Source organism: Patagioenas fasciata, chromosome 2 (assembly GCF_037038585.1).
Source record: "Patagioenas fasciata isolate bPatFas1 chromosome 2, bPatFas1.hap1, whole genome shotgun sequence".
NCBI classification, from domain to species: Eukaryota; Metazoa; Chordata; class Aves; order Columbiformes; family Columbidae; genus Patagioenas; species Patagioenas fasciata.
The window spans coordinates 65,328,492-65,348,321 of record NC_092521.1 but is presented as its reverse complement, the minus strand read 5'-3'; the positions used below and the strand labels follow the sequence as shown (position 1 = coordinate 65,348,321).

Sequence of the window (19,830 nt, the reverse complement as noted above, 5' to 3'; positions counted from 1 at the left end):
GTCTACTGTAATTGTCACCTATCATACATTTTACAGTAAAAGAAATATTTTTTAAGTGGTAACAAGTGGTTCATGTGCAAATACTCTACAAAATCCAAACAAAATCAAAAGATTTCTGTCAAACACTCAGAGAAACTCCCCTTTGACTTTAGACCAATATATACAATTTTAAGCCAAGTGGGTTATTTTTAGAAGATCTGAACAAGTGAAAACAGGGAAATCTATTTTAGTTACGTTCTCATCCTTAAATTGTCTGTGAAGGCCACCAGTGCTAGTTCATAATTTTAACACAGTAAAAATGTGTGTTTTATAACCATATAATCAAGTGTAACAGAGAAGACATGGGGTGATTATATTAAAAAGCTTCATTTCACAGAGTGGCTTATGGTATCTGGAAATCGTTTTAAATTTGACTGATAGAAACCTTTTTTCTCTCCCATCTGAAGCATCCTGCAGTAACAACTTCCCATTGCTTTTTTTTCTTCTTCTGCTTTGCCTGCAAGCATACAATTCCTCTATCCCATTTTTCTCCTAATGAAAGTGATCCCATAGTAAATAGTGGTTTGAAAATTATGTGTTCTTTATGCAAAAAGTGAGTCACTGGTCTGTTTTCTCAGTTGGCTGAACTGACCCACTTTCCAGGCTCACACATGTTGGACTTTGCGATGCTCCAAGCAAGGCTAAGTTAAGGAAGGGGGTAGGGAGGGCACAATGCCAGTGTCCTGATGCCACAAAGCTTCTCAAAAGGTTCCTTGAATGGGAAGCGGGGAACATAGAAGAGCAGGGCCCAGCTGCCCGTTGCCCAGTTGACACTCAGTCCACCACTACCTTCTGCCTACAAAAAAACGCTGTCCCTCTCTGCTCCTCAAAGCAGTGTAGTCTGCAGTACACCATGGTAGATACCACAGCTACCACCAGCCGCCTCTGGGACACCTAGTAATGGGTAAGGATTGACCCATGCTCAGCATTTTTTCTGGAGACAATCTTAACTATGAAGAGCCAGCCTTCTGACCAGGGCTTTCTCCCTGCAGAGTAGGAGGTAAGGTCTCTCCTGTGTCAGCAGACCACGGGAGGAAGGAACTCATCCTTCTACCTCATTTCTAGCATGTACAACATTCGGAGGGATATGCCTCCTGATGAATATGATACTTAACTGTTTCTGAATGGGTTTCCTCCTTTTCCTCCCAGCATATAGGCATTCCCCTGGAGGAATCATTGTTCTGATGCTGAAAAACAAAAGGAACAGGTTTCTTAGTTTAGAGGTTTCTGTGTTTCATACACTGTACAAAATGACAGCACCAAGAAAGTTCAACCGAGGAAAATGTTCCTTGAGTGTGGTGTTCAACAACACTAAAAAGCACAGTGGCATTAGTTAAGATAGAAGCTTAAGGCTTATTCCAATTTCCTACCTTAATATTATTATAATATTGATGTTTATATTCAATTTTCATTTTTCTAAATTAAGCACACTATACATGGTATAAAAATGGGTATAGAATATATCCTGTTTACTCAATATCCAAAACTGATCTTTTTCCTCTAGGCTCATTTTTAACCTCAGTTAAACAAATAACAATGAATAATACTACCCATCATCTTCTGCAGGGAGGATTTCACAGCTTTTTAAATACACAGGAATACTGTCTTCCATTACTGACACTGTGAAAAGTAAGATGCAATTATTCAAATTTGCATTCTTCCAGGTCCTCACATCCTCATTTTTAAAGACTGAAAGTATATCTGTCAACAGCCTAAGAAGTGCCACACAGTATTGCGGTCAGCACTAGGACCCAATGCAGTGCTGATGGAGGTGACAACTTTCAGACAAAACTTAGCCTTATTATTTCTCTATTTGAGCACGTTTGCCTGAAGAGACATTTCAAGCTCTGAAACAAGTCTTTGCATTTGGTCTGTTTAAATCTTGTAGAGATTAGCTGAATATCAAAGTCTCTTGATTTTTCTGTTTGAAAGAGTATTTTAGCCTTGCTGTGTGCTGTTTCAACACTGGGTGCACGCTGCCTGAGAGGTTGCTGTATCTCAAGAGTGTTTGCTGCCTTGTGTAAGAAGTAAAATTAAGGGGATCTTCTAAGTCATTGAATCAAATCCCATGCTGTTAATACTAAAGACAGCTGTGACATATGATGCAAATTATAAACCTATTGAACTTCATTTAAAAGCTGTTTAGAGGAGCTTTGCTTTTCATTGAAAGACAGGTTTCTGATAACTAGAAAGCTTTTGCTTTCCAGCTTAAATTTGTTCATGGTCATTTTATGTCCATTTGTTCTTCTGCCAACATTGTCTTTTAGTTTAAATAGCTCTTCCTCCTCCATTGTGTTTACTCACTGGCATAGTTTTAAATATCAGTCTTACATTTGGTCAGCCTTCATTTTTTGTGTTCTAGGACAACCCAAATTCTTTTATTTCCCTCTCATGTTACAAACTATTCTTCCCATCATCTTAGGAGCCTTTATTTTCTCATTTCAGTCAATCTGTCTGAAACATGGATAAACATAATCATGCACAGTATATTAAGTAAAATCTAAAAGTATTTAATACTTGCGTATATATACATATGTATTGACAAACCATTAATTCTTTATGAGAATGATCTCACTTGATATTTGCGTGACTGTATTTTTCTTTTTCATAGCCATGATCAAATTAGTGGTTCACAGTCATCCTGTGGTTACCTAATATGCACAGTTCTCCATCCTCATGTATAACGTACAATAAATAAATGCACAGTTTATGGAGAAAATCTAACTTTTAGTGGCAAAGTGCCCAGTAATTTCATTCATACAAATAATCTCCAGTTCATTTTTGTTACGTGAGAATTGTATCTTCTTCTATATTGATGGCATAAACAACTAAGTTTATCGGTACACTGCTGGTTTTGCATGAAATTTCTTAGTAAAAATACGATTGTCTCCAAACTGAGAGTTGAGGAACTCTGTAGTTTCCTTCCTGATCAGTCATTATCCTTTCAGCATGTGTCGTTGACCCAGTTCCTTCCCCCAAAGTTTCAATTCTTTACTATTCCTCAGCAGCACAGCATCCTTCACTAAATTCAGATAGATCAGGTCTACCATATTTCCCTGATCTGGAAAATCAGTTATTGTATCAACAGAAAGCTCTCAGGTTACTTGGTCTAAATCTACATTCCATTTTTATACCGTTACACAACTAACCACAGCTGTTAATTGTTATTTCCTTGAGAATTCATTCTAAAACCTTCGGTAGTATAGAGATCGGACAAATTGGTCAGTAGTCACCTTCTCTCAATTGTAACTGATTGTGGAAACACTAGTCATTTTCCAGCTCTTGCAGTGTCAGGTATAGAGTTCTTCCAGAAATACAGGAAGCAATTTTTTTCACTGTTACTGGGACAATTTCATGTGAAATTAGATGGATGAACTGCTTAGCCGAAGTCTATGAGGGATAAGATATGGTGCAATAAACATGGCTCCAGGTTAAGAAAGCTTATTTATCCCACAGCCTGTGCTTACATAAAGCCTTCTTGCCATCTTCGATGACCTTGTTAGGTTCGGCTAACCTACAAGCTCATTTTTTGCAACAGTCTGACAGTTTTTAAGACTTCATCTACCTTGGTGGGTTTTCTGCTCCAGTGGGAAGCTGAAATGATGTGAAGGTGCCAAAAGAATTGCTGCAGTTTCTTATGAGACCTTACATTAGAAGATATTTTCATTGTATTGTAATACATTTGTGTTCTGAGTCCTTCCTGTCCATAATATGAAGCTATGACTCATAGTTCATGTTTCAAAACAGTGTCACATGCTAGACTTCCCTTCTGTTGCCTTCATGAGTGAAATTACAAGGAGGAGAAAGACTTGGACAGCACAATTCAACTGAAAACTGAAAGTTAAGAGTTCATTTGATTTCCCACATGGATCACTTTGTTTTAAAACCCATTCTGGTTCAGTTGATGAATATGTGACAGCAAATAGAGATAAATGAAAATACTTCCGTATTCGAACAACTGCAAACCAGGAAATAAAGAGCAAACAACATGAACTCGAATTTATGAAGTGTAAAATGCTGGTTAAGAAAGAAAAAGGCTCAAAGGAAAATTCAGAAGTTGTAGCACTAAGAAGAAATGATAGTGTGCTTTTTAGAAGAATATTACGAACAAAAGAAGTATAAAAAGTGTGTAGAGTGCTTATTAGGTGGAGATGGCTCTATGTTTGAACTGCATAAACGGCAAGACTGTTCCACAGATTTATTTCTAGTCTCTGAAAAGAAGGATAATCATGCACCTGCATCAAACAGGAATCGACCATGCACTCTTCAGGCTTTCTACAGGAACTTCCTACAGAATTAGGACAAGGGGTTACCACAGCAACATCATATTGAAGCACTGCCTCACCAACTGAACACCAACGTCCTAGATATGCGCACAGCTGAGAGGTGCTTCCGCTACTACCACTAATGCAAATAGTGCCACGCAGGTAAAATGAGTTTGGGAATGAACGTACAGCAATAAAAACCAAGTCAGAAAGCTCATAGTTAGTCATTCTAAAAATACAACTGAAAACGGCACTTGAAGATGTTGAGCTGTGCAGAAACAGAAACCAAGAAAACATTTATCTTAAAAACTGGACAAGAGCCCATGTTCATGGTCCTGCCTGGACCATGCTCTCTTCTGATTGTCTGTGAGCTCTGCTCTCCACCACTGGTACAGAACAACCCATCTCCACTGCTCCAGGAGGCCAGGGGCTCCTTCCCCTACCAGCCTCACAAGTGAACGAGAAATGGGAAGAAGTTGGGGGGACATCACTCAGCTGCTCAGGACAACTGTCCTCTTTCCTCTCTCTTTCTCTCTGGAACACTTCAGAGTCCTCACATGCTCTCCCCCTGTTTGAGGAAGGATGAAGACGAACCCAACGCAGCAACCTTCCGCCCCTCCGGCACAGGAGACAGGGCTTACAAGATTGAGGAGCTTCAGGAGAAGGACAGATAGGACTGAAAGCAACAGAATTGCTGCGAAAGGGCAAATGTGGGTCATGATCATTCACTTTCTTATGTCAGATGCTTTTCATCACTGCTGACATTAAGTTGTAATTAATCTCTGAATGCTGGGGAAACCCAAAGGACTGAAAGACAGCTGCTATATGATGACCTTCAGAGAAGAGAAACATAATGATCCAGCTAACCACCGGATGGAGAGACTGACATCCACCCCAAGCAAAATACCAGAAAACCTGATAAGAAAGAAGAATTACATCGCTTAGCAGAATTTTATGGTATATCATGCTTTTTGGAGTGAAGCTTACTCACTGAGAAGTTGTCACCTCTAGCAGATACAGGAAATCATTTGTATTAGTAAATAATTTAACTTAGCAGCACAACATTCTGATTTTTAAAAGCCACAATGAAGTATTGTAGTGCAAAGTTTCCATAATTAAAGAATTTGTCAAGTGACTAATCCTTTTTTTTTTAAGAGTAATCCTAGAGAAATCACTGCTAAATAGAAAGGTTTTTATGAAGATCTTACAGGCATCAAGGTTGAATACAACGACACTAGTGGTAACATTTGCAAAGTTATAAAAATTTGGGAGTGGTAGATAGAGCTGAAGACAGAGTCAAACGGCAATCTGGAGGGTCCAGTAGTCTGTTTCTATTTATCCACAATGCATTTTAATACTGCCAAATGCAAATGCTTACATCTCAGAATAGGGAATGCAAGTCATTGCTACAGAACAGAGACTGCATCCTGAAATGCCAGTGATTCTTGAAAGGAATTAGGGATCAAAGTGAAAATCAGTACAATACATACCCTGAGCTCCCAGGGAGGAGCTGCTGCAAAGGCACTAATGCAGTTGCTGACTTAAGCGAAGTGAATTTACCTCTGTTTACAGATATGATGAGACTGATGCCGGAACAGTGTGTACAGTTCTCATGTGTTTTTCAAATAATGTTAGAAATTGGAAAGAGTGAAGAAAGAAGCTTAAAAAAATACTTTCAGGCTGAAGAAACTACCTTGCATAGAAAAAATAATTAGGGGTGACTTGAGTACAGTGAAGTACTTTCATGGGGAAGAAAAGGGTGTTGAATTATTTTAATCTGAAGCATTGCAAGAACTCAGAAAGTGAAGCTGAAGCCAGATACATCCATATAAGAAATAAGGCATTAATCTGCAACATTGTGAGCATTTAAACACTAGAGCAAGCTCTCTTGAAATCACTCTTAGATGTGTTAGGTATCTTTCTGTAATGTACACTAATTATGCTTAAATTAAATATAAGCAATTGGGCTGAATGCAGGCATAGTCCAAAAAAAATTCGGTAGCTTTCGTAGCTATAGGAGGTCAAATTACATTAGTCAATGATCTCTCCTTTCATTAAATTTTACTAATCATTTCCTGCTCGAATGTGACCACATACCTTGCATTCAATGCCTGAACTACATAAAAGTGCTGTGCAGACCACAGCTTCAGAGTGGCGCAGGTTTCAAAGAAGCAGCCTGGGAGCAAGGAAGTTGTGTTCCCATCCCCACCACACCACAGAACCGCGGCGCAGCTTCACCGGCAAAGTGAGAAAGGGAGGGTGCTGGAGTGCAGCATGGCTTTTCGCAGGATTATGCATTGCTTCTACCTTGGTAGGCAGCGACTCTGGAAAAGACTTCCACTCGTGACGGCTGATCAACGGAATAGAAATCTACCTGCCTGCTGTCACTAAATTAATTGCGATTAGCACATTTCTGCCAAATGCTTCGCTTCTGATGAACGGTCGTGATTTAGGAGAAAATATGATAATGGCTTTGGATATATTACCTTTGCAAATAGCATGCAATACTGTGTGTCCAGCTGAAGCAGCCCCACTTCAAGAGAAGCTAGAGCAGAAAGACATAAAAATGATTAAAGGCTGAGAAAATGACTCCTGCAGTCAGAGTCCAGGAGCTCAAACTGTTTGGGTTATCATGAAGAACAGCAGCAGAGAATTTCCTCACAATAAGTAACTACATTATGTAAGAAACAAACATTTCGTGACAGAGATCAAGCTAATTCCAGCAAGATCCAATTTGCAGAATTTGAGGCTAATTAAATTCAAATTACAAATAAATGAGGATAAGTATTAAAATAATATGCCCAGGACTGTAGAGAACTCTCCATCACTGAGCATATTTTTAATCAAGATTTTTTTTCTCAAGGAAACTATTAGACCCATGTGGTGAAGAATTTGTTTTAGGATATCTGGTAGTCCATGTTGGACAGGAGATTGAAACAATTGATCATGATGACTCTTTCTGGTCCTAGAATTAACTTTGCTACCTCAATCTCCTCTCCAGTGAAAAAAGAAGAAGGTTAATTCACAAACCTGAAGAGTGGTTAGAAATGTTAATTGACTAACAAAAAGGTATAACACCTGACTTACAGAGGGTGTTCTGCAAGTACTGGGAATCATATGTTGGGCTAACAGAATAGCTAAGGTTGTCTGATGGAGCATACAGAAAATCTCTCTTTACTTTCTTCTAAAGAAAATATGTACGAACTTGGCTACATTTGGAGCTTCTGAGAAAAAAATCCAGTTCGCGTGTGCTCGGCAGACTTGCAGTCTGACGGTTATCTATAGTTTCTGCCTGAGCTGAGCACATGTCATCCCCTTCATTCCTCCTACAGGCATCTGCGCTATACATATGCATCCTCATGTGCTTTACATGCCTCCCCTCCGAGTGGCAAAGGCAGAGCCAGACTTTCCCTCTTGCTGTTCCTCCTCACCCTGCTGTGCTCTCCCTGCTCCAGCAGCTGCAGCCCAGAAACGAGGGACTCCAAATATAAGGCAGGGGAATGGGGAGTTTGCCGTGTGAAGGACTGGGATGAGGTAGGAAGGGGAGATAAGCAGACTGCTTGTAGTCCTGAGTCTCAGCATCCCTAAGAGCTGCAGACAGACGCTGAGCTTCGTAACACTCCAGAAAGGGACCATTGGGGAGCGCTGCTTTTGAATTATCATCAGGACTTCAGGGTAAGCATCCAAAATTTGGCATTTTTGCCAGAAATTAGGTGGCCTGCACCTCCCTAATGCAGTCTCCTGCCCAGGTCTCCTGAGGGATCCTGTGCTGTCACTGCCTGTGCAATGGGGAGAAATCTGAGCAGGCAGAGCAAAGAGAGCCCAGAGAGGGAACTGCGGCTGTGCAGGAGCTGTAGGAGTGAGGGGTGTGCGACACAAGGCACACAACTACAGCTGGTGATGTCAGAGGTGTGAACCCTCATTTTCTGGGAGCCTTGGTCTGATTTCTGAAAGTGAGGAGCACTCAGTGCCGCAGTTGATGGCAGCCAGAACTGCGCTCTGAATGAACGTACACCAGAGGCTGCGTCTTCAGAAAAATCACCCCGAGTGCCTGGAATTGAGCAAATAAGAACACATCTTTCAGATTTGTCTCTATGAATAGGAACATATGTCTCAGAAGTATAAAAATGATTAATTCAGCAGTGGTTTTGATGTACTTAGATATTATAGTCACAATTACCACAGAAAAGTCTGTGACAAAATTAATAGCACTGTGTTCACAACGCGATTTGAACAGTGAGTGCATAGTACAGAGCTGGGACCACAAGGTGAATGAGGATAATAAAAACAAAATATGCAATTTCTGGGTTTGGTATGTGATTAAGTTTCGTGCCTGTCCACATAGGTGAGGAATTCACATTTCATCTCTAACTCCTGTGTTTCCTATAATAATTTGCAAGTGCTTGACTTTGAAACATGGTAGCCATTCAGCCCTTTGCTACAGGGTGAGTGTGCAGCTACACTCTTCAGGAATCTTTACCAGACACAGCCCCTCTGAGGAAAATATGGGATTGCCCCAGCAGTTAGACTACCCTTTGCATAAAAAGCTGTGAGCAGTGATGAAAAGCTTTGCTGCAGCTGGGGCATTTAAGATATCGTCTAAACCATATGGTTTATTTGATGATTAACACGACAGTCTCACATTGCAGTCTTGCCCTCAGTGGGGATATTAGTGTAGCACGTTTCACCTTTAAACTCTCAGGAACGTAATATCTTTGAGATCTCTGTCCCTCTGTTATGTTTGCTGGAATCTGATTAACAGGTCAAAAGAAGTAACTTCTGGAGACTGAAAAGCACATATTGTGAAAGGATAAGCATCATTTCCACAGCACAATTGTCTGAAAACAGTAAGATAGGTCAATGAAGTATTTCTGCCATGAATGTGCAGTGTAGCAGGGCCTTAGTTCAGCTGTTTTCAGCCTACAGCTAGTTCAGGTTCTGGGAGCAGCTTTATGATGGCAACACAGAGCTCACTACCAGCTAACAACTCAAGTATATTCATCAAGTGTATATATAACTTTTCAGCTGCATTCTGCCCAGATGTAGCTCTGTGCTGTCATGATGAAGCTGCTAGAGCTAGTTAGTTCATCCTGTTTGTCTAGTTCATTGGTTTGTCTACACTCCTCCCCAACTGTGAGTGATAAAAGGTCTCAGATAAAAGGAGAGCAGCATAACTTTGGGTTGGTCGTGACACTTTTTGTCACAACAATCACATGTGGCCCTGCATTGGCTGCTTTTTGGGTTGTTTTACCCTCATTTCCCACTCCCGTTGATCCACTACAAAGTGGTCTGTGTTCCAGCACCCACAGACCGCTGTGATGGGGTGAACTAGACATTGACACTTTGAGTTGCAGAACTATGAACTATGAAACCATGCTGGGTCTGGGATTCTCTTTGAAATAGTAGAATGGTCTTCGATAAGACAATAATGCATCCACCAGGCCAAAACACAAGTGTGGAGCAATTTTGAAGCAAATGTTAACAGCATGATGAGAAAACCTCAGTTACACAAAGGGAAGCTACAGATAGATTACAGAGATGTAACTACTCCTGCATTTATACAGTCCTAAAATTACATTCAGCCCTTTGAAGACAACCGCGAGGATGATCTGGCCCCTGGTGAAAATGAGTTTGACACCCTTGGTTTAGAGAGTTGAACAGATGAGAGAGGAAGAGCAAAACACTAGGAATCACTTTTACTTTGCCTTTACAGCAGAGTTTTCTACTGTAAAGCCAAAAGGGCACTAATTTAGATGGAATTTTTGTCAGGAAAGTACTGCTTACGACAATCAGGGAGACCCTCTACAGTAGCTAATAAGCTGGTGAACCGCTCCTGCGAATGAGCCAAAATCCAGCTCCAAGTCCTTAAAAAAAAAACCTGCTGTACACCATAACCATACTTGCTTTTCTCTCTTCTTTTTCACAAAAGGCTTCTTAAAAGGTTTTAGTTGCACTCCGATGCAGAATAGGAGCAAAAATATATGACAGCTCATATATTTAGTATATGGGGTTTTATATATGTATATATTTCATATATATTTCATATATTTGTGTATTTCTGCATCACTGTAGAAAGAGAGACAGCGTGGATGGAGAAAGAAGTGGTTGTCTCTGGCTCAGGGACACAGCCTGTCCTCAGAGGCGCTTCTGTGACACCAGGAGAATGCAGCACAGTGTTTTCCCCAAGAAAAGAAGCAAAAGAAGGATGGATCTAAGGCCAACAAAATGGGAACTGAAGAAAGAAGAAGAAGAAAAAGAAGAAGAAAAAGAGGGAGAAGAAGAAAAAGAAGAAGAAAAAGAAAAAGAAAAAGAGGGAGAAAAAGAAGAAGAAAAAGACAAAAAGAAGATGAAAAGGAAGACAAAAAAGAAAAAATATTTAAAAGAAAGAGAAAAAGAAAAAGAAGAAGAAGAAGAAATAGAAGAAAAAGAAGAAGAAGAAAAATGAAAAAGGAAAATGAAAAATGAAAAATGAAAAAGAAAAAGAAAAAAGAAAAAAAGAAGAAGAAAAATAAGAAGAAGAAGAAAAAGGAAAAGGAAAAAGGAAAAGGAAAAGACCACAAACATCTTCCAGGGAAAAAAAGGTGTTTCTCTCAAAGCTTGGGATGGAAAATCGGAATGCAGAGAAAAATTGAAAGGAAACATGAAATATTATCTCCTAGAAGTGAGTTATGTTAGCTTGATGTCTAAATTGACATTGTTATTATTGTTGTTGCTGCAATTCAGACTTCTAAAATGATGTTGCTAACAGCATAAGAAACCCTGCAGCATTTGAAAGCAGTGCGTCAGAGTTTAGAAAAGCCCACCGAGAGCCGGGCTGGCGTATGAGTTGTCAGGATTTTACTCAGTTGTTGCAAGTGTTCAGTTTAATGATCCACATGAAAATCAGAATGAAAATTCAAAAGTTCCTGTTCTTTCAAATACAGAATCTGAATGTAAAAGTAAAAATAAAAACTGATGCAGCTATTATTTTGGAGATTATAAAAGTAGCTAAACAAGTTATACTGGTTGAAAAGCTGCCTAGTTTTGTCTGCTACACTGACAAGGCACTACTCCAGCGCCTTGGTTTCAATACGTACTCAAATTTACTGCAGGTCCTTAACTATGGATGTATAAGCATATGATTTCTTCTCCAGGAACATAAATTTCTCAATTGTAAGCAGTATAACATAGCTATTTCCATCCTGTTTCTGAGATCTATGGACATATCTACATTTTTTGTTCATTATTTGACATTTTTTGGTACTTTCTATTGTAAATACTTTTACTATGTTAGAGATACATCTCCAGCAGAAAAAAAAAAACATTTAAATATATATGCAAGTTGCCTGCAGTAAAACTCTGTCTTCTAACATTATTTATATCTGTTACTACCCTACGGTAAGCAATATTTATAAATTTATTCTCATTAATATCCCCAAAAACAGTATTTTCTATGGATTTTTAAAAAATAATTAAATTTAGTTTTCATAAACAAGTAATAACTGCAAGAATTTTACTTTATATAATTAGGGTGAGAAGTGGGGGAAACAAATTGACCTCTTGCCTTCAAAACTCCCAGGTTTTTTTCAGTCTGCAACATAAAAACACAAATGTTTTGTAGATACATCCTATCCCAATATGACTTGTCATAAAGCATTTGCTATAATCCAAAACCACCTGACACTAATAAAGCAGCTAGTTTAATGTTTGCTGATTCTCATCCCCTCCTGAAAAGTAATAAAACAGAATTTTTCACAGAGAGAAAATTTTAGGGAATCTCCCTGATTGCAGGGTAGGAGGGAGCTATTTTATCTGCTTTCACAGTATTCCTTCCCTCCCCACTCCCTGAACACCCATCTATCCCAAGGCAGAAAGATTTTGTTAATCATTACATCTTTGCAAATGGGGCTGTAAGGACCCTCAAGAGATCATCCAGAACATCCTTCCCTGTTTCATACAGAAGCAGCTGTACCAAAACCATTCAGAGGTTTCAGATTGGAGAAACGGTTTGTGAGCATGAAAGGCTTGTCTGTTTTTTCTAGCTAAATCAATTGATATAATAAAAAAGCACTACGTCTTTCTAGTCTTTTCCATTCTTACATGCTTAGGCCATCATAGCTGTAACAACACAGCTGTTCAACCACTCCCAAAAGCTGCTTCTACTGAAGAAGTATAGTTTCTGTGAGTACCCCAGAGAGTTTATTCCAGCATTTAACTATTACCAAAATCACATTTTTTTTCCTAAGCATCTTAACCTAAATTTTTCCTTGCTGCAATGTAAGATCATAATTTCTTGCCCTAGGTGACACAAAAATAGTTTAACTAACTTTGCAGCTAACCCTATATTTCTAAAGATTTTTAACTTTTTGGCTTTTATTCTTCCCACCTCTAGACGAAACAATTATTTTAGTCTTTCCTTATAAGTGGTGTTTTCTAGACAGCTCATCATTCCTGTTGCTCTCCTCTGAACTCTGAATTTCGTCTGTATTTTTCCCCAAGCACCCTGCTCCCAAACGAGTTCAATACTCCAGGTAAGGACCTACCTGGGCTGAGCAGGGCAAAAAGATTATTCATATACGTTACAAACAACACTTCTATTTTTACACTCCATTGTTCTCTTTACCATTCTGACAACAGTGTGATGCTACTGACTCATATTTAGTTTGAGATCCACCAAATTTACACATTGTTTTCCCCTTGGCTCACGTTGCCTAGCCAGCCGTTCCCCATGCTGTATTTGCCTACATGGTTATTCCCCAATGAAGATGAACTTCTGCACAAAATCTTACAGATCTGCATCCTGCTTGGTTTTCTAGAGTCTGTAACTGTCAAAAATTACTCTGATTTTAAGTCTTGTCTTCCAGGGTGCCTGATAACCCGTTTCAGCTTGGTGACATCTGCAGGCTGAATGCCCACATGCTCTGATCCATCACTTGAGCTGTTAATGAAATATGCAACAGCTCTGACAAACTGCTATGGAGTCCCAACCTGAATGATAGTCTTCTCGATATACCCCTCCAAAATCTCTAGTACTTGTATTCTTTGCCCACAGAAAAACCTCAGCAAATTTTGCGTATCTAGAAATGGCCTGAAACAAGAAGAAAACAACATATTTGTGGAAGGATTCCTCATTTGAGGACAAGGAGAGGGAGATTCAATCTGACAAGATCACTAGGAGTTCTCAGACATCAGAGAAACATATGTTGGAGAAGTAAATCCCTGTGAAAGACAATGCGGCCAAGAAGAACCCGCTTTCCAAACAACCCTGCCCTGACTACAAGGTGAGAGCAAAATATCTGGAGTTTCAGCAAAGGAAAAAGTTCGAGAGGCTACTCAGCATCATGATTCCCAGGGATCAGTATACCACCAAATGTAGCAAACAGCTATAATGACCCCAAAACTGCCACGTATTCAGCTTCACTCTGTCTCAGCTCCACTGTTACAGAGTAGGAAAAAATCCAGCAATGGTGGATTTTTACAGTCCTAATGAGTGACAAAATTTGATTTTATGTTAGGACATGTTTTCAGCAAGCTAAACCTACTGAAATGACCACCATTTAGAATCAATACAAACAAAATTGAAGAGTAAAGAATAAATATTTAATATATTTAATGCATGCACAGATATTGCTGTTGAATACAGGGCCATAGCTCTGGTGTACCAGGCACTACTGCAGTCACAGGACAGGTCAAATACATGATTGCAAGCATGTTTTGCAGTCCCAGCTTAATAGACTGCATCATGCAAATGATTTACTTGTTGTCTGCAGATGCAGCCTTGATTCAAAACTATAGACAGTAAGGTCCAGATCAAAGCAATCTCACCATTTGACAAGTAACCTGGGAGCAGACTTAAATGCTTTGTTTCACAGACTCTCATATTGAAGGTGTTCCACTGACACAGGCTGCTGAGTGCTGCCGTCTTGCACAGTTTTACACCACCACGCTGCACTGGCCCTGCTGCTGCACAACAGAAGGCACTTACCAGAGCGAAAGGACTAGATCCAGAATAAGGTTTCTAAAACAAAGGTCAGAGAGATACACTGGGTTTCTTGCGACTGTAGCTGCACACCCGCATACCTGAGGACTGCACTTGAGTGAGCAGAACCTACCTGTCTGCACTGAAATGATTGTATCACATACTGGATCTAGGAACTTCAGGGGTTCCTAAGTATGTGAGGTGCATTTCATTGGCATTATGTTGGCAGTTCCTATTTTTCATCCACCTCACCTGTACAATCCTCTAAATCTATCCATCGAAGTTCTGCAGTTACCCACATAGTATTTTTATCTGATAACAGCATAACACAGCCTCGACTGCTATAGAAACCTCAGAGGTCACAACTATGAAGGTAAATTGAATTAATTCCAAAATTACTATCAACAGCTCCATGGGAGCTCTGGACTGACAGAGCCATACTCTGAAAGCATTTTTCATCTCAGGATGTTCAGCTGGTCCCTAACTCAGTCAAATTTATTGAAAAGCACCTTGAAATTTTCATTCTTCATGCTGACCGAGGACTCTGCATTAGGATCACCTTCCTCTTAAAAAAAACAATCCACCTGGCACACTTAAGGCTGCATATTTGCTCTTGTGCCCACCATCTCTGCTTCTTTGACCTCAAAATGTTTGTAGAAATCCTGGTCTGCATTTCCTAGTAGCCATTTGCACAGAGGGCCAACAACAAAACTGCGTCTCCCAAAGCAGCAGCTCTTGCTACTGCTAGCCAAGTATGGACAGATTTTTATATATATATATATGTATAAAAGCATATACCTCTGACATATAACTGACCTTCTCATACCAGCTGATAACTGACAGGAAACTAACGTAGGGGCAAAGACAATTTTTTGCTTTTCATGACTTGTTGCAGCCGTGCCTCATTCTGCACATCGGCAAGCTCTGCACTGCTGCCAAGTCCTCCTGTCCGGCTCACCATGGTGGTGTGGTGACGGTGACACCCACCAGTGAGCTGTCACAGACGTGGCAGTTAGGCAGCAATTGTGTGGGAGCATTTGCATTGATAAATGTCCTGTTGCTTACCTCATGGCTGAACCCATGACGTCTTTGCTCTGCCCGCACTGGGGAATCAGGCAGGCGCTGCCTGCTGTCCAGGTAACCCCATTCAAGTGGGAGCAGCCAGAGCCAAGCACAATCGCACTTGTGCTATTCAGGCAGATCGTGTTGGGAGCTGATGAATTGCGGTTATCTGAGCTATAGCTTATTCCTCATGGGTAAGCCAATTCAAATTGAAAACATCACCACTCTCCAGCAATGAGTTTGTGTGTGGGGACATGAGACAAATTAGAAGCAACGTCTGAGTTAGGACTCCACTTATTCCATAGTGAAGACAAGCCCATGTTATCCAAATTGCCCCCTTCCTGGGACAAAACTTCACTGGTTATTTAAATATTACAGTAAAAAAAATACCCGGCTGACACTTCCTACCCAAATTTGGCAATTCCTTAAATTTTCCTCCAAAATCTGCTTTGTCCTAGCTGTCTCTGGGCACAAAGAGACACTCCCACATCATTTACATTCCAGTTGGGGCTAATTGAACTCACATGTCAGCATGAGTCAGCAGTAATTACCAGGAATATTAAGGAAAGATTTGGCACCAGACTTCAGTTATTCAACAGCAGAGCCCCCACATTTAGTGGGGTCTGGGGTTGAACTGAACCCCTTAAAAACACAACAGCAAAAGCTGAACAAAGTTCTTAGTCTAGTTCTATTACATAGCGGCAGTTCCTGATACTGAAAGTGTTTTTATTATATTTTTAGATATACCTACAGAAAGGCAAATCTAATGAAAAAATCATTTCTGACTACTAAATCCTCCACAGTGGAGTTTAAACCTGTTTATACACTGAAACCCATGAATCAATATTAGATCGGCAGGCTGTTTTATGTAAGCATCTACACTGCAAACAGGGCCTAACGCTGCATTTCCTCCGTACAATTCCTGGGCAGAAATCTGAATCAATGGGAAGTTGAGGTAATAATATACCTCCCCCTCTTACGGCTCACTTAGAATAAAAATCCTGAAACCACAACAACACAGATTTTCCATATATAAGGGTTCATTCCCTGGCATTCTTCACAGAAACAGTCCCCCTCAGTCTGAGTACGCTGTGGAGCTTTGGGCTTCTAGAGCCGAAGACTGGAGGTGTTCACACACTAGCCCAATGCATCCCCTAGAAACCCAGTCCTCTCCTTCAGACCAGAGAACACCCAAATACACTTTTACAGTCAACTACTGAAAAAAAATAGGTTGTCACAAACATATATACTGATGCAGAGATGCGGTGGATGTGGCGGTAGAAAGAGAGAAGTGTGGCAGCCTGTGCTCAGGCAGAGAGTGCCAGCAGGAGCAATGGTGTTAAAGTTACTATCCAAACCTTAACTGGTAACTCTTTCTGGTTCTTAACATCTACAGTATTAGGCACTTTGTTTTTCAAGGAAATAGGTTCTTGCTCTTGGTTGCAAATTAACCGAGGGCTTTGCCAGTGAATTTGATTGTGTCAGTCATTAAATCTCGCTTAAATGCAGGGGGATTGGACTAGATGATCTTTTGAGGTCCCTTCCAATCCCTAACATTCTGTGATTCTGTGATTCTGCGATTTAGTCTTAGCCCTGGATAATAACACTCTCTACGGTTCATAAAGGAGAACAGTTTTATTTTATCTACTGCAAACATATGTGCATCAACATTCTTCTCAACAGACTACTTCTGAGCCCAACCAGTCAGTCAGTTTTATTTAAATCCAGTCCCGGCTCTGTTTTTGAAACCTCCGATTACCAAAAAACGTCAAGCATATTCTTGTATTCTCGTGTTTTTCTGGTGGTTTTTGTTTGGATGTTTTTTTGGTTTTTGCTTGTTTGGTTGTTTTTTGTTTTTTGGGGTTTTTTTTTGTGTTTGTCTTAATAGTCTATCTCCTAGAAACTCGCAAAATGACGCAGGACATTGTGCCCGTCTTCAGAAAAAAAAAAAGTTTTTCATTATGTAACTTGGTTTTATGCTATTTGCATTATTCTTTAATAAAGACATAAAACTACAGCTTCACCCAAAGACGTACACATTTTTTGTTTACTAAACAAAGTCAAGTCAGAAAAAGCACCAGAACCTGTATACACGCTTCGCCCTTCCCTCACTGATTTCCCCCCCTTTGGTATGTCAAACTGAAACGTAACAAGAATTTTTAGCTCTAGAGTGATAAACCGCTGAAAATGAAGATTTTCAGGGGACGTACTGACTGACCCCAAAGCATACCCACCCTCTTCTATGCCAAGCGAGTGCACTTCGGGCTGTAAAGAGGCGACGTGAAACTTTTATTTCACTTGCTTTCCCCCCGAAAAGGTCTCTCGAGGCATCAGTGGAAAGGATGGGTGAAGCCAGATGTGGCCAAGGTGCCACGGCAGAGCCCTCCGCTCCCCCCAGTTTCATCCCTGGGGACAGCGGGCCAACACCCCGGGCAACACCCGCCGGGGGGCCGGCGGGCACCCGCCACCTCCCGGAGCTTTCGCGTGGGAGCTGCGGACCATCCCCAGCGCCTGGGTGAAAGAAGCGGGGCGCGTCCTGCGCGGCTGCGGTCTCAGCGCCGCCGAAAGGGCCGGGGGGAGCACCGGCCCCCCGGAGCGGGGGTGGTTTGGGGGCGAGGTGGCCGGAGCCGGGGATCCCCCGGCCCCCCTGCAAAACCCGGGTTGAAGCCTCGCCTGCCCATCGCGAGCTCTCGGGATGCAACGACTTACCCCACGGTCCCCGCCACGACCCGGGGAGGGGTGCAAAGTTTCTCCGGGCGAGCAGCAGCCCCCGGCCGCGGCGCAGAGCGGGCGGCCGAGGCGCGGCGGCGATGCTGGGGCGGAGATGCGGGAGCGGGCGGCGGGAGCGGGACGGAGGACGCCGCGGGGGTGGGGAGGAGGATGCTCGGCCGCCGCTTCCCTCGTGATTCAGGTGGCGGGCGGGCGGCCGAGTGACAGGGCGAGCCGCCGGCTCCCCGCTCGCACGCGATCCCCGGCCCGCCGCCGCCGCCGTGACCCCCCGCCGGCGGCAGAGGGCGCTGCGGCGGCGCGGCGGCACCGGCGGTCGGGGGCGGGCGGCGGCGGCGGGGATGGGGCCAGCGGGCGCCGGCCGGCCGGGGCCGCAGCTCGAAGCGGGTTGTTCCCGCCTGTACTGCGCACCGCTCCGCCGCGGGATGGGGGGACGAGCCGGGCACACACCTCCCCGGTGCGGTGCACCTGCCCCCGGGGCCGCCGAGCCCTGCGCTGGCTCTCCCGAAAAGTTGAAAGGGAAAAGTACGGTGCAGGTCCTTCGCCGCCTTCGGGACGTCTGCAGCAGCCTCAACCGCCACGGCATCGGTATCTCCGGAGGGGCTTCCCTCTGCCTGCCCCGGTCTCTGCCCGGTGCAGGTCCATTGCGCTTGTCGCCTTGCATGGTAGAAGCGCGTCTCACTCTGCGTATCGGTACCTTTGGTTTAGCACAATATTTACCAGCCTCACCAGGAAGCTGAGTAATATCTGGGATTTTTTTTTTTTCTTAACTACCATGTGGTTTGTTGGTTTTGTTTTTGGTGTGTGTGTTTTTGTTTGTTTGTTTGTTTGTTTGTTTTTTGTTTTATTTTTTTTCCCAGAACATTTTGCCAACGGATTTCTGGGTTGTACTGGAAGTACCAGGGGATCCCAGTCAAGCAGCAATGCCTTTTGCAAGTGGTGTTAGATACCTGAGTTTGATAAGTACGGAAAGTGGCTCTTGCATGGGAGGCTTAAGGACAGGACAGACAAAACCAGAATGGGCTGATACGGAAAGACAAAGATAACAAAGTGAAAAGCAATCCTCTCCCTGGTGGGATACCACTCCTTAGCGAGGAGATCCAAAGGTTGAACCCCCAGTAGACTTCTGGGACTGATCACTGCAGGAGGAACAGCCCTGGACTGCGGAGGTGTCCATTCAGATGCAGATGCTGTGGCAGGTACTACCCTTCCAACAGCAGCACCCTGCACCATCTGCCTGTGCCCCAGACACAGTGCTGCAGCTTTGCAGCTTCTTATGCCCCAGCTGACTTAGCTCTATATCCATGGGTAGTCATTCTTGAAAAGCCCAGTTATTAATATATAGGTGGCAGGAATAATTTATAGGAAAGCAAAGAACTCCACTTTTGCTAATCACAGAAGCATAGAATAGTTTGGGTTGGAAGTACCTTCAAAGGTCATCTAGTCCAACTCCCCTGCAATGAGCAAGGGACATCTGCAACTAGATCAGGTTGCTCAGAGCCTGGCCTCCTCAGAGCCAGTCCAGCCTGGCCTTGAATGTCTCCAGGGATGGGGCATCTACCACCTCTCTTGGGAACCTCTTCCAGTATTTTACCACCCTCATTGTAAAAACTTTATTCCTTATATCTACTCTGAATAACCTAATATATGTTTTGTCCATGCAAATCTTCAGATGTTTCATCCATATGAAGCTTTACTCTCAGTTTGCTTGTGGTACAGATTACATAAAAATGCACTATCCGGGCATGTGGGAAGGAATGGAGAGGAACAGGAATATTA

The 19,830-nt window shown here is 42.2% G+C and overlaps 1 protein-coding gene across 2 annotated transcripts in view; it reads right to left on the bottom strand.

Moving 5' to 3' along the window:
- Nucleotides 1-18,291, bottom strand: part of AHRR (aryl hydrocarbon receptor repressor) — an 87,105-nt gene extending 68,814 nt beyond the window's left edge. The window contains exons 1-2 of one of the 2 annotated variants that reach the window (XM_071804332.1): nucleotides 18,034-18,291; nucleotides 1,155-1,226 (exon numbers count right to left, since the gene is read on the bottom strand). In XM_071804332.1, the coding sequence (XP_071660433.1) occupies nucleotides 1,155-1,216 (62 nt within the window). In that variant the 5' untranslated portion in view covers nucleotides 1,217-1,226; nucleotides 18,034-18,291. Of the gene's footprint in view, nucleotides 1-1,154; nucleotides 1,227-18,033 lie in introns of those variants that run through there. The other variant, XM_071804331.1, reaches the window with a different exon arrangement.
- Nucleotides 18,292-19,830: the final 1,539 nt, after the last annotated feature.